This window comes from Phyllostomus hastatus, unplaced genomic scaffold (assembly GCF_019186645.2).
Source record: "Phyllostomus hastatus isolate PE091 unplaced genomic scaffold, TTU_PhHast_1.1 phas_scaffold_21, whole genome shotgun sequence".
NCBI classification, from domain to species: Eukaryota; Metazoa; Chordata; class Mammalia; order Chiroptera; family Phyllostomidae; genus Phyllostomus; species Phyllostomus hastatus.
The window spans coordinates 35,567,379-35,594,665 of NW_025334017.1; the positions used below are offsets into that span (position 1 = coordinate 35,567,379).

At 40.8% G+C, this 27,287-nt stretch overlaps 1 protein-coding gene across 1 annotated transcript; it reads right to left on the minus strand.

The window, feature by feature from the left end:
- Positions 1 to 27,287, minus strand: TNFRSF11B (TNF receptor superfamily member 11b). The gene is made up of 5 exons (XM_045861264.1): positions 27,142 to 27,287; positions 8,573 to 8,942; positions 4,775 to 4,966; positions 2,928 to 3,152; positions 1 to 1,185 (listed from the first exon to the last, which is right to left on the minus strand). Exons 1-5 carry the CDS (start codon positions 27,169 to 27,171, stop codon positions 797 to 799), a joined length of 1,206 nt encoding a protein of 401 aa, XP_045717220.1. The 5' UTR covers positions 27,172 to 27,287; the 3' UTR covers positions 1 to 796.

The following is a 27,287-nucleotide window of genomic DNA, read 5'->3' on the forward strand; positions in this document are numbered from 1 at the left end:
GTTTATATAGTAAAAACATAAAATCTTTTAAATAAGATACATTCAATTTCTCAGCGCATCTAATATTCAGATAATTTATATTTCAAACTTTCCAACATTAAACAATTGACTACATAATGCATTTTTCGTAAAATGATATCATAGCTTATACAGGTTAAATTATATTACAAATACACTCCACATAGGAAGAATGGCAGTACCTATTAGGAAATGCTACAAACTTTCCATTAAAAAATATATTTTATCTCTCTCATTTGTGAATAACAAACAGAATATATAAATTTTTCTTTCTAAAATTAAGTCTTACACAGTTTCCCTTTCAGATGATAATATGTACAAACCTTCTATCTGAGTGAATATAAATAGCAAATACTGTAATAGTGTTACAGATATATTAGTACTTTTACAGAAAGAAAAAGGCTTTCTAATAAAAGCCTCTGGACAGCTGAAATCTCAAAGCTATTTAAGTTAGACATTCTCATATTTAGTAAGGCACAGTGGAGTCTAGTTTCTTATTTCCAGTTGAATTACTGCAAGCAGTGATAAGGGAAAATAGAGGCAGTAGATATAGGACCAGATCTGTCAGCTGGATAAACTATTTGGGGTTTCTTTCTCCACACTGTTGTTTGTGTGTGTGTGTGTGTGTGTGTGTGTGTGTGTGTGTGTGCCCTGGGGCCAAATCTAGTCCTTGGTGATGAGAAAGAAATCACTGCACCCCCTCGAGCGCCTGAGAAACAGCTTACGCATCCATCGGATCTGGGCCACGGTGAGGAAACAGCCGGATGACCATTTCTGGTTATAAGCAGCTTATTTTCACTGATTGGACCTGGTTCCCTATCATTTCTAAAAATAGCTTCTGATACAATCTGTACATCGTGAAGCCGTGAAGGAACCTGATGGTCTTTTTCAGACTCTGAGTGACCGTTTTGGGAAAGTGGTACGTTTTCAGGTGCTTTAGTGCGTGTATCAGGCCCTTCAGAGTGTCCTGGTCGCCGTTCTTGATCCTCCACAGGCTGAGCAGCTTCAGGATCTGTTCACTTGATTGGCACGCCTTCGCTGTTTTTTCAATGTCTTCTGTCGAGACTTTCTTCCCTGGCAAGCTCTCCATCAACCTGCGGAGCTGCTCGAAGGTCAGGTTTGCATGGCTCATGTGCCTCCGCACGTTGCTTTCGCAGAGGTCGATATCTGCACGGAGCAAAAGCACAGAGAGAAATCCACGTCACGTCCATTCTTCTAATGCCACCACAGGCACCCGAGGCAAAGGTTCTCCACGTGTCAGAACTGGAGGGATAACCTTTGACTTCATTTGTTTGGAGGGAGGCTTAAGTGATGCTAGATATTTCTGAGAACTAAGGTAAATATTCCTTTGTGTTATTGTAAGACAATATGCTGTATATTCTAGGTATACCAACAAAGCTCAGTGAGAAACCCTCATTTTGAATCTCTGGTAGAAAATTCCAGGCACATCATTCTCAGTTTTTCAAAAAAAAAAGTTTGAGAAATTAAAACCGTAACATTTCAGATAAACAGAAAGTATTCTAGTAGGTATTTTTGTAATATAAACTTTCATTAGTCAATATCTAACGTACGTGCTATTTTAAAAGAGCTAGTTGCTTCAAATGGTCTTTAATAAAGAGGACAAGAGAATTTACCAGCACTGAAGAGAAAATGTAAAAACCCCATAGTATGAGGCTCAGAGACGTGATGATACATGCAGCCTAGAGAATAGTTCTGTAATGAGCTAGGCCATAAACATAAGAGGGAGTCACTAATGTTTCTATTAATGACATACGCCATTTAGTGTCCGAGCCCTAAGGCAAGTCAGTTCATCTTCCTGGGCTGAAATGCCCTCATTTGTAAAATCGGGATTCGGTCCCTTCCGACTCTCACAGTCTCTGATTCTCTCCTTCCTTTTCTTTCTGCTTTAGGGCTAATTACACTTTCAAAGAATACATTTGGCTTGCCAAAAACAGGAGAAAAGTTACTCTTTGTACAAGTGAATGCCTTCGGCTGCCAAAAATGTTCAGTCTCCCAAAATCTGTTGCCCTAGTTTCAGATGTTTGAGGATTTTATGGTAGTTTGAGGACTTATTTAACTCCAGCAGAGAGGAGAGTGAATTTTTTTGTTGACATTGTCTGCATTACAAAAAGCCTCCCTCATTTTTTTTCTGGCATGTCCTCCCAGAATTCAATTGCTAATTGAATTCAGAACTCTTTCCGCTGCTGTGTAACCTACAGCTTGCAGTCCACACTGTATGTAATTTTCTTTTCCCTTTGCATTCTCTCATCACCACCACCACCACCACCACACACACACACACCACACACACTCACTTTCTAAAGGAGATTCTGTAGAAAACTCTGAAACGTGAGAGTACTTGATTTTAACTGGCCCCTTTTTCTAAGAAGCTCAAACATTTTGCAGGCCTTATCTCATTAATCCTTACAACATATGCTATTAAAATGGTAATTTTGAAATAGGCTGCCTTGTGAGGATGAACGAGAGGATGTCTCTGAGATACTGGGAGGCTCTCCAGAGAGAATTACCAAATAAATACAACAGAGCTTCTTGGTGGAAATGCAAGGTAAGGTTCAAAGTGGTTCAAGAACTTCTAGGAAGGTCAGAGGGCATGCTAATAAAACTGCTAAGGGATCTAGAGTCAAATGTCCTGAGGTCTACACCCTGCTCTAGAAATGCGCTGTGGCTTCTATGTACACTCTGAAAAGACAGTTGGGTGGGGGGACGTGGAGGAGGTGAAAATAAAACCCTGCACGATGGTTCTGAGAACAGCGTCCACACCATCACTTCGGGAAAACGTTTTCATTACAACACTAATTCCAAACAGGAAACATCGTCCACACAACTAAATCCATGATTGAAGGGTGTCTTTCATTTCTGATCAACTTGTCTATTTCAGGTTAGCATACCTTGGATGATCTTCTTGACCATATCTTGTTCTTTGTTTTGATGCTTCCATAGCTTCAGCAGCTGGAAAGTCTGTTCTTGGGAGCTGTGTCGTCTTTTTATCCTCTCTACACTCTCTGCGTTTACTTTGGTGCCAGGCAAACTGTCCACCAGGACGCTGAGCCAGTCAGGGGTGAACTTGGTGGGAACAGCAAACCTGAAGAACGCCTCCTCGCACAGGGTGACATCTAACAGGAGGTGGGAAAAACCAAGATTCGCTCAACAACTGGATTCTTGGAAGTCTACTGGCCAAAACACAAAATTTAAAGACCAACGCAATGGAGCTTTCCAAGATAAGATGTGCTAAAATGAAAACTGTGAATAAAACCAGCCTTCTTTTGACTGGTTGTAGTGGGAGATTGCCAATGCAACTGGACTTCTGTCCGTTCTTATGTTCTTTTAGGGCCTTCTGGGGGAGAGAGTTTAATAAATATTTCACAAGAACATAATAGTGCTATAAATAGATTACAGCAGAAATTCCATGATTTAATGTAAATATTAACTTTCTGTTAAAGGTGTACCTAGTGCCCACAGGATACTTCAAGGTCAGCGGCCAAACAGGTATAAGCGTTGCTTTGAAAGGAGCTTGGCAGTACTCTGGAATAGCGTGCACTGTGGTTCACTATTCTGGGTACATACACAAACACACTGTTTACCTCTGGGAGTGACAATAGATATAAATGTGTGAACATACATTAAATGAGAAAATAGTCACACACAGGAAACATGTCACTTAGAAAAGAGGTGCGACAGCCTGCGGGTCTGGGTAGGGCCAGTATATCCCAAGGAGTGAGAGTTTGTCTTTGGATTCATGAGGCCTGGGTTTGAGTCCTGGCTCTGCCATTCACGCCCTCAATTAAACTTGCGGAGCCTTAACAGTGTTTTTGTAAAGCCTACAGTAAGTGCTCAGTGGATGGCAAAACCAAAATGTTACATGTGTTAAAGAGAGTGTTAAAGTTAGAAGTCATTCTTCCTACTACCCCTTCCCTTACTCCATTTTTTAGATGAGAAGGAAGAAAGGCTCAGCAACTTATTATGATTTCAGTGACACAGTGAAAAAATATTGGGACTGGACTGGAAACTTAAATCTCCCAAATCACACTCCTATGCTGTGTTCACTTCTGTGTAGTACAAAGAGATGCATAGGGAGAATCAGGCTGGTTCACCATGTTGTTTAGCTGAATGCTAAAAGACAGACGATCTTTGGTGTAATGATTCCTTGGTAGAAGGTGTAGGATTAGTGTCGCGGTGGGAGTGACAGGGTGAGGACACCGATTTGATTGGTGCCCTCGCCAACATGGGGTGCATTTGGGTTACTTGAGCTCTAAGCCAGTGACCCTTCCTGGATAAAGTGCTTAAGGCAAGAGGAACTTGGAACTTCTGTATAACAGACACAGCCATACCATAGGTAAAAAGCCAGTTTTACATTTCAAATTTGTCATCAATGTATGTTACTGTGCTTCTCGACACAATTTATACTTGAGTTAATAAGACAGGTGTTCTTGAAAGTGATAAAAATACATAACAAAAAGTTCTGCAACTTGGATTCTGCTAATGTGGCCTCAGACATAATCACGACGCCACCCTTTTCTCCAGGAGTGAGATTCGATCCAAGTGTGAAAGGAGGAAAGTCAGGGTTTGGAACATGACCTCTGAGAAAACGAGGACTTTTTGGAGGACTTGGAGTGTGGCTTTAGCAGTGATACACAGTCTTAGAATAAAATGGCTGGTTAACATTCAAGACGGGGGAAAATACAAGTTTGACCAAGAATATGGCCAGAGGTAGCACAATTATTTGATTGATAATTACCTATTCCACATATGTGAGTCGGTTCACCGTTTCCAGAACATACATTGTCATGCGTTGCATTTCCTTTCTGAGTCAGGAGGAGGCCGGACGCACTGCAGTTTGTGTGTTTTCTACAGGGTGCTTTTGAGGACGTCTCGTTCGAGAAGAAGCCATCTGGACATCTTTTGCAAACCGTGTTTCGCTCCGGGGTCCCTGCAGAAAATACCACGCTACTTAGCACCTTCCTCTCCAACGCTCTCACAGCAGATCCCCTCAACACAGTGTTAGAAAGGCTTTTCACTTAGTTTTAATGGCTGTTTGGCTACGTTTTTACTATTGACGTTGTACCAAACTTCAGGCATTCTCATTTTTTCACTTCATTAGACACACAGAACACAACTCTCCAGTTAGCCCCTTGGGCTGTCTCCCCTCCTAGCCGTACAGACACAAGTTCGTTTTGCTGTTGCCCACAAAACACTTCCAAATGTGAGAGGGAAGGGGAGAAGGGAGGGTGCTGATTAGTCCCGCGTGTGCTATAACGTCAGCAGTGTTGCCACCACGTCCTCCCCACAATTATCCGGGAGAAGCGGGATAGATGTTGTGTAACTGCCGTGCTATCATTCTCCGAAATCGGTGCCCACTGAACTGCATCCCTAGGTTCTCCTCCGTTCCCGCTGAAGTTCTTTCTCTCCCAAATCCTCATTGTGAAGCAACTCATGAGCATGCTAACCTTGAGAAGTAAAAATTTACAGCATTACAATAAACTTTTGAAGGTGGCAATAAAGTTGGCCGCTGACTGAGACAGCGTAAGCCTGCAGTTAAGCTACACAGTAAATGGAAGATGATATACCGTTTGCTTAAACTGTTGAGTTTTAAGAGTCTAGTCATTAAAATTTCAGGGAAGGGTGATTGCAAGGGCATTCATTTCATGGTGGAAAAATACTTGACAAATCTGGGGAAATCACTGGTAGGCCAACTTGAACCAGACAACAACTAAAGATGCCATTAAAAATAAATACCTTCAAACCCTTGACTCTATTATTCATGGATAAATCATATATTAGAGCACATTTGCATATGAAAATGCCTCCATCTAGTGTAAGCTAGGTGAACAGATGTAGATTTCAGCATTCAAAAGTAGCTTTTACAGGCCAGTTCTGGCTTATGCAAGATAACAAATGCGAAAGGGACAAATGAAAGCTACAGAAAGTTAATAAACTTCAGCTATTAGAAATTTGAACATCCCATCTCAGTGTGTCAAATCCGGGGGAAAAAGGAAAAAGGATTTGATTCTAGTTTCATCTCCTGCTTCTTCAAAAGGGATCGACAATGCATTGACCAGTAAAAATGAGGAAGGGCCGGCAGAAGAAAAAAACAGGAGGTGGGAAGCCACAGGCAGGAAACCTCCACATATTAAATGCCACCTCAGGCTCTGCAGGGACTGACATCTTAGGAACCAACTGACAAAGGGGAATATTTTTAAAGTACTTTCTTACTATATTCCCCTTTTTGAATGATGTTCAATTCCACATCAAATTCTACAACATCCTAAGTGAAGATTCTTGGGCAGGGATTCCATGGTATTCTTTCATTGCTAATATTCTGGAAATAAGGGGACTCGAACACATGGATCCAAGTATCTCTTTCCCAAACGCCACATGTTCTGGAAAGCCAACCGCACACAGAAGAACTTGGCATTATTCAAATAACATCAACGGATTGGGTCTTTGCGTGCATCCCAATGAGAAAGTCATCGGTAAAAGACATGACGTTCTTTCAGGCAGCTTAGGCTTTACAGTTCTTGAACAAAAGAAACCCAAGAATGATAGAAGTCAAGTTTCTTGGTGTCTTTGAAGGCTTTATACAATGACCTTGCTGAGTAGGACTTCCCTGTTTTATAACTGATAGAACTTTTTATAAAGAAAGGTTCATCCATATAAGTAAATGATCTTGCCTTATTAATATCAATGGAAACACAAAGAGTATAATCTGGCAGACCAAACGTTCAATGTCATGATGATGAGAGGAATTCTGTTCTACAGTTGAGAACTTCACCATGCTAGCCATAAGTAATGACATAAGACTCTTAAGACTAACAGATAGAGTGACTAAAATACAAAGACAATAAAAAAAACAACAGAAAAAGGAATGATCATTAAATACTTCTTAGAATAACCTTGTATAGTCCTTCCTTCTCCTTGGGATGGACATCTCTTACTGTCCACGAGGAACTGCCCTGTGGGTTTGCAGGGAGTGAGAGGTAAAGAAACCCCACTGTCGTGCCACGAAAGAAAACACGCATCTTTGTGCCGGTCCTCTGGCTACCAGCTCACTTCATTGTACAAACAGCATTCCATGCTCATGAGAGAAAAATCCTTGCAATTTCCATTCTTTTTCAAAACTTTCTAATTTCCAAGCAGCCTGGTCCCTTCATTATTTTTTTCTACATATACAACTCACTGAATTGAATTCAGCAAATTTATTTTTGTCGGATGGGCATTTCCCTCCTACAACTTGGCTTAGCTTTTGTGTCCCAAAGTATCACCCGATAAAAACTAGGAAGTGTCATCAGTTTTGCCCTTAATTACTCATACTCAAGGTGCTTTAAGGAACTCTCATGCAATTTGCCTCTCCTGTGATTAATTTTACAAGATTTATAACTTAAGAGACAATAGATTTCAATTTTTGAATATGTTTGCTTTGTATTTGTCATCTAAGAATTTAGGATTCTGTATATCACAACTTCAGGAAGTTAAAATAGTTACAAATAACTAGCATCCTCTAAACCTGGGGTTGTCAACCAGTGGCAGTTGGTAATGCCTGGAGACACATTTGGTTGTCACCACTGCAGGAGGAGCGTGGAGTGACGAGACCAGGGAGGTTGCTAGACACTCTGCAATGCACAAGACAGCTGCCCACAAAAAGAATTATCCAGCCCAAAATGTTGGCTAATTCAGGCTGAGAAATACTGCTTCAAACTGAGTAATCAGAATCTGTACTGATTACTACTTCCTCCAAAAAAGTAAGTGATTTACTCTTGATTTTCCCAAGCTAAAAGACTACATGGAAACTCTGTGAATTTGGTAGGAAAAAAAATGGGGTTGCAGCTTTAAAAGATTCAGTGCTCACTGGCCTTAACCTATGTTGTTCAAAATGCAAAAAGAGAAAGCACTTTGTTTGCAGACAAGTACTTACTCTGGGCTTGGCAATCTGCTTTGTCTAAGATGAAGAATAAGCTCATTGATGAGATACTGCTACAGTCTTTATCTTCCCAGATACTAAACTCCCATGCCAAAGGAAGGGCTGGCTTCATTTTTTAATAATGAAATGCATTTCCCTTAGCCATTCTCATTTTTTTGAATAATTAATTATAACTGTTCATTGTTAGCACTCCAGAGTCTCATCAATATCAGCATAATAACTCTCTTGGTATCAATTAAGATTCCTGATGTTTGTCCAAAAGCACCACAGTTTGAAGCTGTCCACACTGAAGTGAAACATAGAGGTATCTATCAGTTATAAACAGGGCAGCGCAGAGTGTCCCTTTAAAAAAAGCAATCCATCACGCATCTCATTAGAGAGCAATTTGCTGCATTTGAGATTTGTCACTAAATCACCCTAGAGCAGCAGAGTATTGCTCTGAGAAATGGTCACGCGGCCGCAATCCAGACACATAGTATATACCTAGCAGGTTCCATTACCTTTGCAATTTGCTCTCCTGTGATATCATCAGACAAAAGTGTTCCCTTAAACTTTCCCTATCACTTGACTTTATACGGTCCTAATTACTTTGGCGGCCTGGTGAAAGCTGGTACGTACCAGTGTGCAGCACTCCAAACCCAGGGGGGCAGCTCCTGTGCTTCAGGCAGAACTCCACCTCGAGGTAGCGCCCTTCTTCACATTCACACACGCGGTTGTGGGTGCGATTGCACTCCTGCTTGATGTACTGCAGCTCCTTGCACACTGGTGTGCAGTACAGACACTCGTCACTGATGTGCCAGGTGTCTGTGTAGTAGTTGTCAGGACAAGGGGCACACACGGTCTTCCGCCTTGCCGTACAGTGCTGTTTTAAGTAGGTGCCAGGAGGACACTTGTCACACATCAGCTGGCGAGAGGTTTCTGGGTCATGATGAGGGTACTTTGGAGGAAATGTTTCCTGGGTGGTCCATTTAATGGAGATGTCCAGGAACTGGAAGAAGAAGGAAAATAGTGGCATGTCAGCATGTAAATAGTGTGGTTCTTCTGTGCAAAGACATCAAAGGGTCCTTTATGAACTTCCTGCCTTCTGAGAGGCACCACAAAGAAGTTCCGAGACTAGAGTTTTGCCTCTGTTAGCTTAATCTCAAAGACCAAGATGGTAATGGAAGTGAACCTATATTAAGTAAATGCAGCTCAGAGATCACTGGAGTCAAAAGCTCCTCAGAAAAGAAATAATCACAGTTAGGTGCACCGTTAAATAGCCCACATGGCCTCAAGGACACCGTATCTCCCTGGACTTCAGGATTGTTTCTAGGTGACTGAGTTGGGTGAGCTAGTGGTTTTCAGAAGAGTCATACCACACACTTTGATAAAAATGTAGATTCCTGGCATCCACACTCCTAATGTCCTGATTCCACAGGTGTGGAATTGGGCTTGGGATTTAAGCAAAACTCTTGCAGGCCATATGCAGAAGTAATTCTAATGTTTATTCACTTGACAAATAGTTATTGAGCCCTTACTATGTGCCAGGTTCTGTTCTGGGCCACTGCGGGACAGCAGTGAATAAAACAGGCAAGGAACCCTGCTCTTGTGGAGTTTACAATCCAACTGGAGAAGCAAGAAAATAAGTAACAAACAACAGGAAAATCATATGTTAGAGGAAAAGTGTTATAAGAAAAATGAGCAAGTAAAAGAGATTAAAACCATGGAGGTGAGGGGAGAGATTACAACATTTAAATGAGGAGGTCACAGTAGCCATGGTTAGGACTAGACGATATCCCCTTTACAGTTTACCCATTCTAAGACTTAATGATTCCAGACACGTAGTGAAGTCAAGAGGTGGGGATGTGCAAAGTACAATTACATCAACAGTCATCCTGATGGTTCAGATATTCACTCTTCCCACCGATGCGCCCTGCAAGCCTACCAGGAATGCACCAGGAATGCACCAGGAATGTGCTGGCGAGTCAGGCACGATCCTTGTCTCTATAAAGCTTGCAATCCACTGGGAAGAATCCTAGAACATAAGACTGATGTTTCCTCCAGAACATCACATGGCCCAGTCTTGACTCTTATAGGTTAATGAGGTCTAGAAAATTAAATGACTACCTCTCTTCAGGTTAACTGGGAAAAACTTCAGGGAACAGGCAGGGTTTCATAAGTATCCATACATATGGCAGGAAGAAGTCTATACAAAAAGACAGACAAGGAAGAGGAGAAGGAAAAGAAGGAGGAGGAGGAGGAAGAGAAGACAAGGGGCAGGAAGGGGAAGGGGGAAAGGAAGAAGGAGGAGGAGGAGAAGGAAGGAGATTTTTCGAGGAAGGGTGCTGCTGGGGTTGGCATTCCATCTAACTAGGTATTCCATCTTGTATTCTAAATCTCAAAGGGTCTTCTATGGGGAGCCTTGAAGTAGTTCTTCATACTAATTACAGGAAACACACGCTCAGAAGAAATAGTGTTATTTGTGCGTAGGGGGTGGTTTGTTTGGTTTTTATTACTTGTTTTTTGGGAAAGGGATCAGCAGTGACTATTTTCAGGTTTTGGGAAGGTGGCAGGCCAAACATAATAAATTTTTCAAAACTCTCTTCTTTGCAGAACTCAGGGCATTTCACAGAAACCCCTTGACCTGAGAAAAGCATGCCAAACTAGGAAAATAGCACTCCCTTTGGAATTAGGAGTGACAAAGGTAAAGATGGCCTTTTCAAATAAGTATTTGGGCATTTGAATCCGAGCAATGTCATTTACTTCTTATTGGAACACAGCAAGCATCAGGGCCGACTGGATCTGATGTGAGTGGTAAACCGGGTGAAAAGGACAGAATATCCCCCATCGGGCCATGTACCTTTCATCCAAGAGAAATGTTTAGAGTGCTATGGTGTGAAGGACTCCTAACCAACAAATGTAGAATACGGTACAAAAGGAGGGCTGTTCTGGTGGTCTTTTCAAGATACCTTCATAACCTGAGGTTTTCTGGGGAAAATGTTCTTAAATTTCCTTGTGGTTTCTGATTGGATCAGTTGGAGTGGGTGGACATTAGAAGACAGAAATGAACCAGAATTGGGTGAAAGTACCAGTTTGCTCAGAAATACATGGAATCTATTCATTCAATGCACAATTACTGAGTACCCACTGCATACCAGGCACTGTAGAAGGTACTCAGCATATGGCTGTGCACAAAAAAAGATCCGTGCCTTCAAGGGCTCACCATTCAGTGAGGAGGCAGACAGCAGAGAAGAAATAAATAATTACAAATAACGATCAGTATTTTAAAAGAAACAAAACAAGATGAAATGATTTTCTTGCTTCTTGGTCACTTGAACATATTATGCTACATCTTCCAAGGCCCTTTGGGTGGATATTTAAAAAATCCTCAATGCTAGGAAATAAAAATTTCCCTGGTACAACTTGCAAAGACAATGAAAGAAATGCTTTTTTTCTCTTGCTGTTTGTTTCTGAAGGCTTTGTTGCTTTTAAGATGCTTGCCTTGCATGCTGTTGCTGAGTGAGCCCCTCCTGGTGGGGCTAGCAGTCCAGAGACCTCCCCCAGCCCAACTTCCCATCATGCCCCCCTCTCCATTTCGGTGTGGTTCTGCTGTGTCCCCTGATTTAGCATTACTCTGATCTCCCTTAGCAAGAAGTGCTGAGGACGCGATGGGAAAACCCCCCGCAAATACAAGATCGGACCAGAATGCTGAATCGATTTGTCTTTTTCTAGGCAATTGGACATGACACTGTTGGTTTCCTGAAACCATGCTTTGGAAATTAGTTACCTTTTCTTCAAAATACAGGGAAGTTGAGGTGAAAGGCATCCACAGAGAAAAAATAAATAAATAAGGTTGACTTAAGGATTAGAGGACAATCGTATTAGTGAAGGCAATTTCTCCAAGGCCACTGCATAGAATTGCCTTATATATTTAAAAAAAAAATAGGGAAGCCTTGGGGAACTGAAGACTTGTTCTCAGTAAGTTCCGTTGGGCCTCTGTGTTTTATTTGAAAATTTTCCACTTTGGTGAAAAGACAGAAGTCTGTGTGGCCAAAATTGGATGTTTAGGTTTCAATCTCTGGTTAGCCCCAATTCCCACATAAAATTTCTGCAACCAGTTACTATACAAGATTAATAGAACTCTTCACCAGTCTTCTCTCTTGCTTTCTTTTGCATTTCCTGGAAATGCAGCGAAAAAGATGCCACAGGAAAACAGATCATCTGAAGACTGGCTTTATCTCCTTTGCCAGCTGATAATATTTAAAATCTAATGAGAGTTCAAAACATTTTTTTCTGTGTAAATTGCATAACCACGGAGGAACATCTGCAAAGCCAGCCCATGTGCACTGGTGTGTCGGTGGAAGCGTGAAGAGCTCTTTGCAGAAGAGGGCACTGTCTTTGGTGTTTTACGCCTGACTTTAGGAGAAAACATTAAATGAAATGTTCTCTCCAGTTTTCTTCCCTTCCCCTCCCATCCCCTACCCTTCCACCCTTCAGTGTGGACCCCTTTTCCTCGAAGGGAACGGGAGTTCTCCAATCGGGTGCTTCCGTCTAGCCTGGGAAGTCTCCCTGAAGCCCCGACACCTCTTTTCTTGAAAGGACCGTTCAGGCTCCATCTCTGATAGTTTTGTTCTTCCTCCCTCCTTCCATGTTTCATGTTGGACAGTGTTAAAGAATTTTCTATCTCAAACCCAACGTCTTTCCTCACCTACCCAATGTCAGCAGGTGATGGCAGTGCATGAAGGTGGTGGGTGGATTGAATGAGTCGTTCTCTAAAGCCTTTTCTAAATCTCCCGTTGTCATATTCTGTGGTTTGACAGGGCTTCATGAGCCAATGAATTTAGAAACAAAGGTCTTGCTCTAACCCCCTTCGTACCTCCTTTCTTCACTGCTTTATTTGTGAAAGTTCTTTTGACTGTGAAACTCTACCAACCTCCACTTTTCAGAATTACCCATGCCTCCTCCTTCCTCTGTAAATGCAACCGATGAGCCAGCACCCTGAACTCTCAGCTCTGCCGTGTCCTCCTGCATGCCGCCCCTGTGCGCCCCCACCAGTGCGGGTGCACACTCAGCAAGTCAGTTGTGTGTTTGATGCTGAATCTGCTTATGCTCCTGGTATACATGTATCTGTCAACGCTGTAGAATAACTATCATTAGGTAATTCCATGAACTATTATGTAAACCACTAAACGTGGGTGAAAAAAATGATTTTACTATATAAAATAAACAGAATGCTCTGGGGATGACTTGATAAAGATGTGCTATAAAAATTAAAAGTATTTTTTTTGAAAATCTACCAGAAATTTGAGGGAGCTGAGACAATTGTAAAAACAAAATGGTGAACACATCTAGGAAAATTATCTAATCAATTAATTTCACAAATACCTTTAAATTCAACAAATGAATGAATGGGCTACGCATTGCAGATGTGGGTTTCATAAGGAAGGAGTCCCATGTTAGCAAACACAGATTCCAAGAAAGGCCTTGGCCAGGTCTCAACATATAGGTGGTTAAGTATTTATTTAAATGTTTTAAGTCAAAATAAAACATTCAAGATATATGTCTATAATTTTTATTATTAAAAGATGTAACTGATTTTTCAGTTAATCACCAAACTCTTAACTTCAAACATTCTGTGCCCAGCAGTAGACTAAAAAATAATCTGTATAATATTTTGCTTTGTGCCTACTTTAGGAGGTTTTACCATTATCACCAAGCCTCCACCAATTACAAAAATGAGTCTTAGAATGAGTAATTAACCATTCCAGGTCATAACAATTTGGGGAGGCAGAATTCAGACGCAGGGGATGTGCCACAGAATACTATTTTTCTGTCCAAGTCCTTTAACATTTACCAAATGCTCTCACTTATGCTAGGCCTTTCATGCAGCCCCAAAGTAGCCCTAAAGTGCTGATTTTTCACTTAGACTCGGGAGCATAAGGTTAGGAGATCATGCAAGTTAGAAGATCAACCAAAGCCTCTGAAGTCCAGGTGAACTGATGTTGACTTTTCTTTCTTTGTGTTAAGACTGGCTCTTGTCCAAAACTACTGAGAAGGACGTTTCTCAGATGAAAGGGAACTTGACTACAGCATTCTGTGGGTGCTTGCTTCTTTCTCAAGGACAAAAGAAGAGAACACTTCCTCCGGCAAAGTTTATTTCTGCATTATGCAATGCAGCCAGGCCCATACCGCTGGGCTTGCCCTGCGGTGTGCAGAACCATGAATGACCCACTGGGTTTCCATTTATGGAAAATTCATTAAAAGGAGCCCACGCAAAGCTAGAAATAACTACTTGGTTTGGGAGTTCCTTTTGTGATCCCTTGTCATGATCTTTGCCACAGAAAACTATTTGAGGACTACCCAGAGTTAGGTAAGCTGGTCAGTTTGGAAACCAAGCCATTTTATAGTTCATCTTGGCCAAGAAAGGAAACCTTCAGGATATATGAGTATATTATAGTGAGTTTCCTAAAGAGCTCTTTCAGTGTGAGCTATAAAGCTTATTTTAAAAAATAACTTTCTTCCAATATTTTTTATCAAAGCCTGCTACAGAATGAAATGAAACATTTTAAATAAGTTTATGAGGTAAAGCAATGTTTGCTGTGAGTAGCTCTGGGCTACATCTGTAGGCCTTTATTCATTCACTCATTCATTCTTTCACTCTTCATTCATTTGAGCATCTAAAAAAAAAAGCCAACCCTTTTTTTTTCCTGTGGAGGTTAGTTTATTTGATTTTCTATAGTCTTATAGTGTTGTAGTTCCTTTGCACTTTTTCCCATTTTTCAAATAACTCATTTATTCATTCATCTCCAAACACTTATTGAAACAATTTCTATGCTCTGGAAACACTACTAAGCGATGGACTTGAATAAGTTAATGTTCCTGTTTCACATGAGCATTCATCTAAAAGCCTAGCCTCATGGAAAATACTCATAAATCACTGCAATAACAATTGGTTGCAGAAGAAAAGAGAAAGAGAATCAAGAAAAGTCTTAATAGAGAAACAGATCTGAAATGAGGAGGGGCTGAAGTTAGACAGTAGTAATGGAGGAGATGAAGGGGCAAATAAGATCTGTTACTGGCTGTCTGCAATGGAGGGTGGGGCTTAGAAAGAGCAATGGAAGAACATACCCACGAATCCTAACTATTAGGTATGTGGTATTGCCATTAATTGGTGACAAAAGAGAAAGGAGATGATTATGAAGAAAGGCAATGAATTTAGTTTCAAATATCTCCCACCCATGAGGCTCAAATGGATATAGGTATGAAATTCAGGACAGAAAAGCAGCTAAGGACACAGCTTTTGGGGTTATATGCATACACGGCTCCAGGAAAAAAGAGATCAGATGGCATTGTGCAATGACACTGTACACAAGCCAAAAGTACAAAACTGTTAATCCTTGGGACTTATAAACATTTGCAGGATGGGATGAAAAGAGGTGGTTAAAAAAAAGGAGGGATATCACAGGGAGTTTCAAGAATACTAAATGGAAAATGAATAACTTAAAAATATATAGTATGGCAATTAATTAGACCAATGCGAACTGACAAGAGCACTTTCAGCTTGGCACCTGCATGTAGAATATGCACCCCAGGGTTCCAGATCCAGTTAGACCTCCGGGTTAGTAACCTGGGCCACTATCTCACCTCTAAAATGAGACTATCTTACCTCTAAAGTGAGAATAATCCTCCAACAGGAGAATATCCTTGTGCAAGTGTTATATTTTAGATGAGGTAAAAGACACAAGTAAACTTGATAGAAAATAAGGTCCCAGAAAAGTATGAAGCATTACTATATATGCTTATTACACAGGATATGAGAAATGGGAGACATTTTGAATCAGACTCATTCCTGGAAGTAATTTCAAGTTTCTCGCCCCATAAGAAGTAACACTCCTAAAATGTGCCGTAAGTTGATTATATCTACCCTGTTCTTAACTGTTTCCAGAAAAAGCATCTCTGAATTGTTTTTAAAATCAGTTTCTGTGTCTTTCCAACCGGTATCATTTTCTTGGTCTAGTTGAAATGTGTCAAGGTAGTTCCATGAGTATCCTCCAGGGGCCTTAATAGAAAAGTATTTGTCTCCATATTCCTTAAATGCTTAACACAGTGTCTTACACATCGCAAGTATTCAATACAGCTAATTTAATTTTATTCAGTCCAATAGACATAGTGAACAAATATCTACTATGTGTAATTAGGATTACTGATGATTATATAGAGGCAGATAAATATCCACATATAAGGGACAAGGTTGCAAGGACAAGCACAAAATCTGCAATTTTCTCATCTGTAAAATGACAGTGATGACAATTTGCCTAAAGGAAGATGTTTAGAAAGGCGTCCTTCATTTTTGCCTGAACTGTTCCATTTGCATTTAGCCTCCATTCTACAGGTCAGCGTGTGAAAAAAGCACGCTGTTCGCTGGGGAGGTTCATGTGCCACTGCAGCTCCCCACATGAGGGTCCACCACTCCTTAATAAATTCCACAGCGGCCAGTTGTTTGGCAGAGGACTACGTCTGCAGCAGAAGAATTAAATCCGTTCATCTACACAGAGCTGATGTGCTGCCAACCTCTTTTGCTCAGCAAACAGGGGCAAAAAAATACAAGCAATTATGATTTATTAGATGAATCACTGGGCCAAACGCTACACTATTTTGCTTCCCTTGGGACTGAAGAACTGTCTACAAGTAAAACTTAACATTAAATGTGTTGGGATTTTTTGTTTTTTTGCTTTTGCTGGGCCAGTGTGGCTCAGTTGCTTGGGCATCGTCCTGCAAACCAAATGGTTACTGGTTGAGTTCTAGGTCGGGGCACATGCCTGGGTTGCAGACTGGGGCAGCCGATCGATATTTCTCTCTCATATCGATGTTCCTCTCCCTCTCTTTTCTCTTCCTTCCCCTCTCTCTGAAAATGTAATAATAATAATAATAATAATAAATGGATTTTTTGTTCCCTTCAGACTTTCCTTTAGTTGTTTGAAGGCTTTTAAATTAATCAGCAGTAGCTTGTTTAATTTTGGAATCAACCGGAATTGTCAAAGCAGATTTGTTTACGATGCCTTTGGTGCTTCAAAGGAGTATTGCAGATGATTCACATTTGATGGATTGATACATAAAGGGGGAAAAAAATCTCTGAAAGGAAAAATCTGTAAGTAAACACTTAAAACTTTCCAAAGAATATATGTGGAAATCTCACATATTTTGGCTCCCAGATCTTAATATTTCTTCTCTTGGGCTTCTGTTAATCCCCAGATTTGAGACATAACATCAGTTATAAAAACTGCAATGCAACAGGAGGGCTGGTTGTGGTTTTCCTTGTCATGACATCCATTCAGGCCCACGTGATAAGCACAGGGTGGGATCCACAGAGTTTTTCATCTATAGTCCCTGGCATTCGGGGCCCAGAATTGGCAATACATTTAGTATGTGGAGAGTTTTAAGAACACTTTTTAAATTCCATTTTATTTCTACAGTGTTTTCCTTTGAAGATAGTGCATGGCTCATATCATCTTAAGAATCTCATTTGGTTGCTAATGACCTGGATGAAGCTCAATCAATATATGGTCAAGGGCAGCTGGTGAAAGTTAGAAAAGAAAAACCATGGTGGTTATGGAATGGAATAGAAACTAGAAGTAGAAATGAAATAAAACGGCATCTTATTTAAACATGTGGATACGTACTACGTGTCTACAGCACATAAAACACCGTACTAGAAACCCTGTGTGGTCTGGTAAATAATCACAGCGTAGTATACTGCAATGTTATTATACAGTGGGCTCTAGACTAAGCTCTTTCTTTCCTTGCTATTATCATCCATTCCCTCCAACTATCTTTAAGGAAATAGGATTATCCCCATTTTATAGATGAAGACATTGATTCCCAGAGAAGAGGAGTAACTTGGCACAGGCCACAGGACTAGTACACACTCTAGGCAGGATTCAAATCCACTCCTGTGTGAATCTAAGCCTTTAACAACTGATTCTTCTCTCTGGGGACTTACAGTCTTATGGAGGAGATAGGCATGTAAACGATTGAGTACAATCTGTCTATCTATCTATCTATCTATCTATCCATCTATCTATCTACCTAGAGTAAAAAAAAAGGGGGGGTTATATAATAAACCTGACAAGATCAGGGGGCTACTTGGCAAATCTGACAAGCTCAGTGACCGAAAGTAACCATAAAGGATGATCTAATCATGAATTCCTGACTGGGCAGGTCATGGCGGGTAGTCACATTCCAGGCCCATAGCTTCCTTAGCAAAGGTCAGTCTTGACCTTTGAGCCCCTGTCCACGTTCCTATGCATCTAGGATAACAAACCATTGAAATGTCAGAGTAATTTTCTTTTCTAGACTCCTCGAAGGCACAACTGCAGACACCACAACAAGAGACCACAGAAGCCCTCACTGTTACACCTTGTCCCCCGAGTTCCACCTCTGCGTGCCGTGTTAATTATTACCTGTCCTGTAGCCGCCAGTGTAAAAGAAGTGTGTGCTTCTCCACTGTGCTTTTCAGCCAGTCCTACAGGCTCTCCTGCTTTGCCTTCTCCCACTTCCTTAATGTATCACCAATGAATGGATTTCACGCACCTTCTTTTTGTTTTCCCCTTTGATTCTAAACGCACAAAAGGACTGTAAACCTTCCCTTCTCCAGAGCAGTTGCTCAATCCATTGAGAGTTTGCTTCTGGGCATGTCCTCCAAATTTTGACTCAGATAAACTCTTTTCCATTGGCTGGTCATTCTTTTAGTTACACTGTGCACGAAGCAGCAGCTTCTCAGTAACGCACCCCCTTGATCTGCTCTCCTCCTCCCTTTCCTGCCTTCCTCTTTTCTCTCGCTCTGGCTTCCCTAGGATTGCACTTTCTAATAACGTATTAAGACATAAGTGTTGGCCTCTTGCTCTGTTCCCTAAGGAATCTGGCTTAAAACTCATTTCCAATAAAGAGGCCCAGGCATTTAATTTCAAAACAAATAAGAAAAAACCATGGTGACCCCCTGGAGCCATAGGAGGGAAAGGAACAGAAATTACATTGGCATCGTTTCGCCCACAGAGTTGGCCGTCTTAGTCCCGTCCCGGGGCATTCTGAACCCCAGCAGAGAGCAGAGCTCTGGCTGGAAGGAACCCACAGAGGCTTAGCTCTGATTTATGGGTATTTTTCACTGGACTTGATAACCATTAGATCTAAGCTCCTACAGGGCGGAAAAAACTTCTCAGCTAGGTAACCAACCTTATGGAAAATTACTCAGTTTTCTTGTCTGTAAAATAAATACAAATCTCTGCATGATAGAGTTTTTGTGAATATTAAGTGAATCACGGTGTGTGACTTTCATCGAGGATACATGCTCTAAGCATGGGGCCTTTCTGTTTTACGGTTTCCTCCTTTCGGCTTAGCTGAAATGGGTAGAAGTTGTCCCGGTGAAAGACGAAGATGAGTGAACCTCTACAAAGGAAGGGTCAGTTGGAATTGATGAAAAGAAAAAACCGTTTGCTTACTCTCACACAATAGGGTGTTTGATTTAGAGTCTCCTGTTGCATGTCTGTTTACCTTCCCATGCTGAAGCCCAGCTAAGCTTGGAAGTAATCTCAGTTCCCTAAATTTTGAATTTTCAGCATCAGAAGAGGTTCTTTCAGGAGTCCTACTACCAATACCTGTGATGGAAAAGGAGTTTAAATTGATAACCTAAAACCATAGATTTTGGTCATTAGTGATTTTAAGTGCTATTGCTGTTACTGCTCCTCAAAGAGATACCACGGGGGTTTGGCTACTATATTAGTCGGGACTGGCTGGGTTTTACGCTGCACTAACAGCTTCAAAATCTTGGGGGCTGCAATAGAACAAAGGTGTACTTCTCACTCATGCCCCATCCCTCCTGGGTCCACTGAAGGCTGTTAGCACTGTCCTCTGTCCAGGACCTGGGTGACACAACAACTAATATCTGGAACATGGCTGGCTAGTTGGGGGGCGAACAAAATGTTGGGGGGTTCACATATTGGCAATTAAATGCTCTCATCTGAAAGAGACTTATTGGCCAGAACTACTCACACCATACCACCCTCTACCTCCGGCAGAAGGGGGCGAGGAGGTATATATAGCCTTACCAAGTTTCTAGAAGGGAGAAGAAATGAGACCAATTTACAAAAAGCATTAGCAACCACATCATCACTCAATGAACATCATTCATACTTTTTATGACCTTTATTTTAGCACAATCGGGTTGATTTTTTTTATTCTTTTCACTGGTCATTAAAAGTGGAGACAGGCAGCGGAGAGTGCTGGAGCAGGGGTCCCTGCCCGAGGGGAGCACTGAATGGTCCTGCCAGCCTACTCATGAGCTCACTTCATCTGCCTGAAGGTTTGACATTTATCCTAAAGAGAGGTACTCGATTGTCAAGTACTTCCTCCTCGTGAATGCGAATTCAGAAAAAATCTGCTCAGTGAGAATAAGGAGATTGCTAGTGACGGTAATTATACATTTTTTCAGTAAGTCCTGAGGGAAGGTCTTGGACCTGGATTCTAACTAAGTGGAATATAAAAAATAGGCACATGAATGGCTTCTCCGCATACTAGCTAAAGACAACAAGAACTTCAGAATGGAAAAATAGTTTTTGGTTTAAAAGAATCTCTGATCCTAAACCAAGTCCTGCTGCTTAAGTTAGGTGACATTTCAAACGCCACTTCCCCCTGTGACCTCGTTGACTTCAACAGAACCCCTTACCCGAGAAACCACCTGGGCAGAAGAGACCTGGACAACTGCAACAAGATAGATTTTTTTTTAAGAAAACGTTTCTTTAGGGATAAGTTTGATTTAAATATTTATTCTAGAATATTAATATTAGATAAATATTTAAGTATTTCAATGCAAATACTTATTTAAATAAGCCAGTTTGATTTTGCACATTTGGAACATTAAATAGTACACAGTATAATCCATCATTTTTTAAATTCATTCTTTCAATGACAGAGCTTAAACCCGAAAAAGCCTTCCGCATACACCTGTTTTAACACCCCTGTTTAGAGATGAGTAAAGTAAGACCACCAGAAGTGGAATCATGGACTAGGCCTTAGAGTCTACAGCAGAACCGAGAAATTCAATTTCTTGACCCTTATCTACTGTTATAGAAGCCTCATTGTCAGTATGTCCCACAATTGAATATCTAAATTACATTTCTTTTGGTGGCAGTGCTGGCAATTAATGGTAGAGAGAACTTCCTAGGGAATACAGTCCTGATATCCATTTTTTCTAAGGATAAAAGACATGGTTTTTATCTGAACAAAGTAACATTACTATGTGGCAAGGGAATTGAGATTTTTGGATCAAAGACCAGAGAAGAAAACTGAATTCACCAAAGGCAGTCACAAAGCTTAGATGAATTACGGGCTTGCTTTAAATCTAAATTCATCTTGACACCTGTTTTTCTATTTTAGAGTTGATTGTTTAAGAGGCACTTACAGAAAATGCTTCCGAGGCACAGACTAAACTGACGTGGGAATCCTAAGGCTATTCTTTTTACTTTTGTGGAAGATGCTTCAAGGAAATTAAACAATGTTTTCACAGTATTAAAACTATAATTTTAAAGAGAGAATTTTTTAAATCACAGTAAGAGGTAATAAATCAAGCCCATTAGGAGCACATTACTTTTTTTTTTTCTTTTGAAGAGCTTCAGGAGTGGCGTTGCATTTTCACCTGTGTCTTCTATCCATTCACGGTCAGGCTGATTCCAGTGCTTTTGTAAAATTGGGGTGAAAAAATCTACCCAATACTGAGAAAGTTATGTCACCTCGTCACTCGGAAAAAAACATTTTAGTGTGTCTGTAAATGATTCTGGACTTTGAAACGTTAATTTAAAGAAGCCAGGTAACTGTGAGAGGGAGCAGGTACCAAACAGTTTCTTACCTAATGTGTTGTAACACTATTCTTATCCCTTACAACTGTCTAAAAGAATTCTTTTTTTAGACATTCTATGCTAGTTACCCCAAAATATTCTGTGGTAGTGAGTTCCAAAAACTAATTACATGTCACATAAAAATACTGTCCTGGTATCTATTTCAAGTCGGCCATACCTCAGTCTTTCTTCTTGCACGGGTCGTTTACAGATGTTGCTAGGGTTTCCGATCCACTAGTTCCTGCTATTGTGGGCTGCTAAGTTTTATTTTGATTTTTGTTTTCTTTTCTAAACATGGCTGCAATTATTGTTCATATTTGCATTTTGTTTACCAGACCATCAGTATCAGAATCGTACCCTGGACCTGCTTCCTTCTCTCCTCCCTTGCCACGTGAATTCATCCTCCCCCCCCTCCCGCCGACTTTAAAAACCTGCTCTACACTGATAACCTCGATTTTTTATCTCCAGCTCAGGCTCCTACTGAGCTCCAATTTTTTAAAACTCCAGATGCCCTCTTGATATCTCTATTGGCACATTTTACAAGCATATAAAATGTATTAAAGCCAAAAATGAGCACGTCATGCTTAAATCAACTAGATGGGACGGTCAAAACCAGGTTCAGCTGAGCTTGGGCAGCGCCTCCAAGGGTCAATATATAAACCCAGTTCTTTTTTTTTTTTGCTTGAGAATGAGCCTTCATGAACTTAATAGTAAAAATATGCAAAAGAATGCTTAAATACTGGTCAGGTGGGTAGAGTGTTATATTCATATCTTGAAAAAGATTGAAGCCAACATTAGAATGCTAGGTCTCTGGCAATAAGCTAAATTCTGTTGGAACATCCGTGGAAATTGCCAGTAGATTACACAACACACCAACAAATCTCACCATGGCTCCTTTGACTCAGCAAGCACCCCTTTAGTGTCAGCCACTGTGGGGACCTGAGGGGCACAAACATGAAGACGATGGAGACCTGTGTTTGCAAAGAGCCCATACTTTGTTCGCTGTGAGAGTGGCACTATCCTCTGGAAGTTCTAGAAATGTGCGGGGGGATTTCTGTTGTCAGAAGCTCTGTGTTCTTTCTTCTGGGTGTCCTCAGTGTTCGAGAATAAGCCCATGTTCCACACACTCTCAAATGTCCCATTGACAACCGATACAAGTAAAAAGCCTATTTACCATCATCTGAGCCTAGATTTTAACTCCATTTCATATAGACACAAAGTGGTTTGTGCATGGTTTTTACACATACTGAATTTTTCAAGAATTCAACAACATACATTTGGATAGCAGGTTGTACTTGTTTTCGTTTAAAACTTTAGCAAGGTTTTTCACCATTTCAGAAAATCATGGCACCAAAGCCAACGCTGCTCGTAGCTCTGAGCCCCGAGGAGATCCGTGTGCTCTAGTCTTGCTTCGTAACGGTACAGTCGTGGCCATCATACACAAAGCTGCCAACATATCACTATTTCATTATGCCTTCTAGTGAGGCTTATTTTATTGTAAATTATTTCTTTTTATTTCTCCTTTATAATATAGTTATGCTGGTGTATTGACTTTTTAAAAAATATGTATATAGGTACAGTATATGTACTCTAAATTTCATTTCAGGAGAGCAAGGGAGTTGCTACAAAGGATTTACTTTACAAGTGCTTGCAAGAAGTCTGATATGACTGAGAACCACTGCCCTACAAGGGAAAACATACAATTTCACCGACAATTTTGGCATCTCTGCTCTGTAGTAATAACATAAGGGATAGTCAAGCATCATTAGTCAAGGTCTTGGCTAGTTTTTTTTTTTCAATCTACTTACCAGTATTCTTTTTTTGGGCTACAAAGGAGAAACTCGAGCTCCAGGAAATGTTAAGGGTTAATGATATGCTAATGGGAATGATGCTTTTCACAGAAAGCTTTCTGAAAAGGGAACATCACACAGACAGAAGGCTGAGGGTTGCTTCAAGCAGAAACCCAGTAGGCAAGTCAGTGACGAGGAGAGCAAGAAGGCTGGAGTGTGGGTTTGGTGTCTCTTTGATAGTTACCGCCACAGCCCCCCTTCTAGACCCAAGTGGACAGAACATCTGGCAGGGAAAGCCTTCCTCCCAACCCATGGGCTGTGACAACTGTGTTTTAAGCCTAAGAAGTAAAATTAAAGACCACAGTGAAATTCGGAATTGTGCTGGAGGTTTCTAGGCAACAGCGGCCAGAAAGGTTGCTAGGGACAGGGACGGGGCTGTTTTGGACTGTGTATATGTCAGATCCTTCTAGAAACTTGACAGTGATCCTTCTCTTAAAATAAACAAACAAACCAAAGGGCTAGTGAAATATGCACACTCAACCGTAGGGATTAGGGGAGGAATAAAAACCAAAGTAAACAACAAGACAACCAAAACTCTGAAAGAGTATTATCCTTAAAGGAGGATCAACAGATCGGGCAAGTTGTTCTGAGAAAGAGCATCTGCGACCCCTTACCCCTTTTCCTGCCTCCACCAAGTTCTAGTATCATAACATTAATTCAGAGCTTAGCATAGAGAAGGCCAATGGATGGTTCTGGCACTTACAATGGAAAGTTTCAGCCATCCAGTTAAAATCTAAGCCAAGGCCAGGACGTTCTCAGTATAGCAGGCATTCCCCGGGCAACCATGAAAGAAATGACTTGCTGATGTGACTACCTCACCTTGCAGAAAGGTTCTCTACTTAATTCTATTCCTGAGCATTCCAGAAGGCCCAGCACCATGGCATTGATCTCAGTGATCACGCTCCCTCACTGCTTGCCCACCCGCACACCCTCTGCTCTCATAAAAGAGTCTAGAACTCTACTTCGCCACTGAATTTTATTTCTCCCCCCTCTTAGGTTTCAGGACACCATGATTTTTATCTCTAACAAGGAAACATTCTACTCCTCTTTCAAGGTATTAGTTAGTGGCCCTTTCTTCCTCTTCAGAGTATCACCAGCACTTTGTATACGTAATCCACTTGGTTCTAGATTGTCCTACAGTTATCTGTGAGCATAATTCTAGAGGCTGAGGTAAAGCTGAAACTTTATGTGGTTCTAGCATGTGTGCATATCACTATCTCTATTGTCGAGAAAACTAAAACTCAAAAGAGATATAACTTGACCACCATAATCTATCAAATGCCCACTGATATTTTATTTTGGTCTACCTGCTAACCACTGCACTGCAGCTTCCTTTATTAGTCCTAGAGAACAGGATCTTTTATATTCCCAGGTCACCCAGCACTTGCTCATTTTCCACTTTCATTACCTGTACAATTAGTTGTCCACTATCTGCTTCTCCATTAGGCTGTGAAGTCCATGGGCACATAGAATGGTGCCCATCTTGTTTTCCCCTCATCTCTACTGTCCAGTGGCACGCATGCCTGGTACGAAGTATTAAATATCTGTAATGCTTCCAGTTCCTAGAGCTACACTTCAGTATTTAAAAAAGGGCATTTGGCTCTTTATGTGTAAGTACACAGTGTCCATTTCCAATCATTTAGAACACAAAGTCAATCTCAGGAACTACAGGGAGAGAGGGAAAGGGAAATCTTTCCTATTTCATTTACTATGTTCATGATGCAAAGTTTTCTCTTTTGATAACGTCATATCATCTATAATTAGTATTATCTACATAAATATCTATCTTCCTATACAGACCATATATCAAAACATTTGTCTATTATTTAGAAACACATTATTAGGTGCTTATATTATTTAGTGGAAATTCTGAAATTTAAGTCATTGACAATATGTACATCATTAATTAAATCTTTAACAGAATATTAAGGGCTAGGAAGAATAAAAGTGTCCCATGTTACTAGCAGGATTACTTGTACCAGCCAGAAAGTAGAATAACTAAATCAATGGTGTTGTCCCACACAGTGGAATACTATACAGCAACAAAAATGGACAAACTACTGTACATCCCACAATGAAAATGATCTTAACAATAAAACTAAGGGAAAATAGTGAAGCACAAAGAAATGTGTGTAAAGTCCATTTGCATTGAGTTCAAATAGAAGCAAAACTCGTGTATGGTGTTAAGAGTCAGAATATTGATTTCTCTGAACATAGAGCAAGCCCAGGAAGCTTTCAGGGTGCTGGTAATATGGTGTTGCTTGATCAGGGTGCTAGCTCACAAGTGTTCTCTGTGAAAAACCTCATTAGGTGTTATGATATCTCTACCTGTATATTTATATTTATCTAAATGGAAATAGGTAAAATTAGCATACTTATATGTGGACTGCGGACCAACCTACCTTTTCTTTAGTGAGTTTGCTATTTATTTAGTTAGTGTGTGCATCCCAGAAAATTGGAAGACTCCTAGCCTTGTGTTCATTGTGGGTTGGATATTAAAGTCCAAGCATTTACTCCAACACTTTCAAAACAATATGTGGCTTAAATATGGATTTTCCTATCCTTTGTGAATGTCTGATCCATATCTCAACCTATTCCTCACTTTAGTGACATAAAGGAAGTAAGTCACTGGGCACAGAACAATCTTCAAACTTTATTCATTTAATTGGTCAAACTTCTATTTTTTTTAAAGAAACTAACCCAAGTCACAGGGATTCCATTTTTCTCCAAATAATACGTTAAAAAGAACTTTCAGCCCTATGCAGTGCTCAATCTCAATTATTTAAATATATTTTAGAACATAATTAACAGCCCACCGATATTTTCCCCATTGTATTGGCATTTAGAACCGGAATGAGCCACTTAATAATAAAATTTCATTAAAATGTTAAACTGCACAGTTAAGAAGTGTGTGAGAGTGCATGATCTTTTCTCTTATGCTAGTCATTCAAAATTTCCCATAACATTTGCTTAAGTGGAGAATGAGCCTAATGCTGTATCTATCATATAACTGTATCCAAAGTTTATTCTAATTACAATAGTTTTAAAAAGCCTGGCATCTCCTTCCCACTGACTCTGATTCTAAGGGACTACTTTATTGCTAATAATGATAATGGTCAAGTTAGCTAAGCAAAGATGGTATGAACTACATCAGAGTGTTAATTATCTGAGATGAAGAAAGCCAGTAAAAAAAATGGATAAAAACCATTCAAACTCGAAAGGTCTACAACTCCTCTCCTCTGCATAAACCCAGCAGGAACTTTCCGGTGTAAAGGGACACCCTAGGAGAAGCAATTTAGCTTGAAAGAGGTCTCCTGTTCCAAACGGACCCTGAATCTCTCCGAGGAGGCGAGAGAGTTGAGCTTTGTCCCCATCCATCAGCGGGGAGGTCGAGCAGTCTCGCCGGGAGGCAGGCCGCCTCTCCAGGCGCCCCCGGGGCGCAAGCGCCCGCGTCCGTGGGCCAGGGACTTACCACGAGCGCGCAGCACAGCACCTTGTTCATTGTGGTCCCGGGAAACCTCAGGCGCTGGGAGGAGGCAGCAGCGGCGGCGGTCGAGCGCTCCGGTGCGTCTCCGCAGCCCGTGCAGTCACCGCGTTATATATAGTGTTGCAACAGGA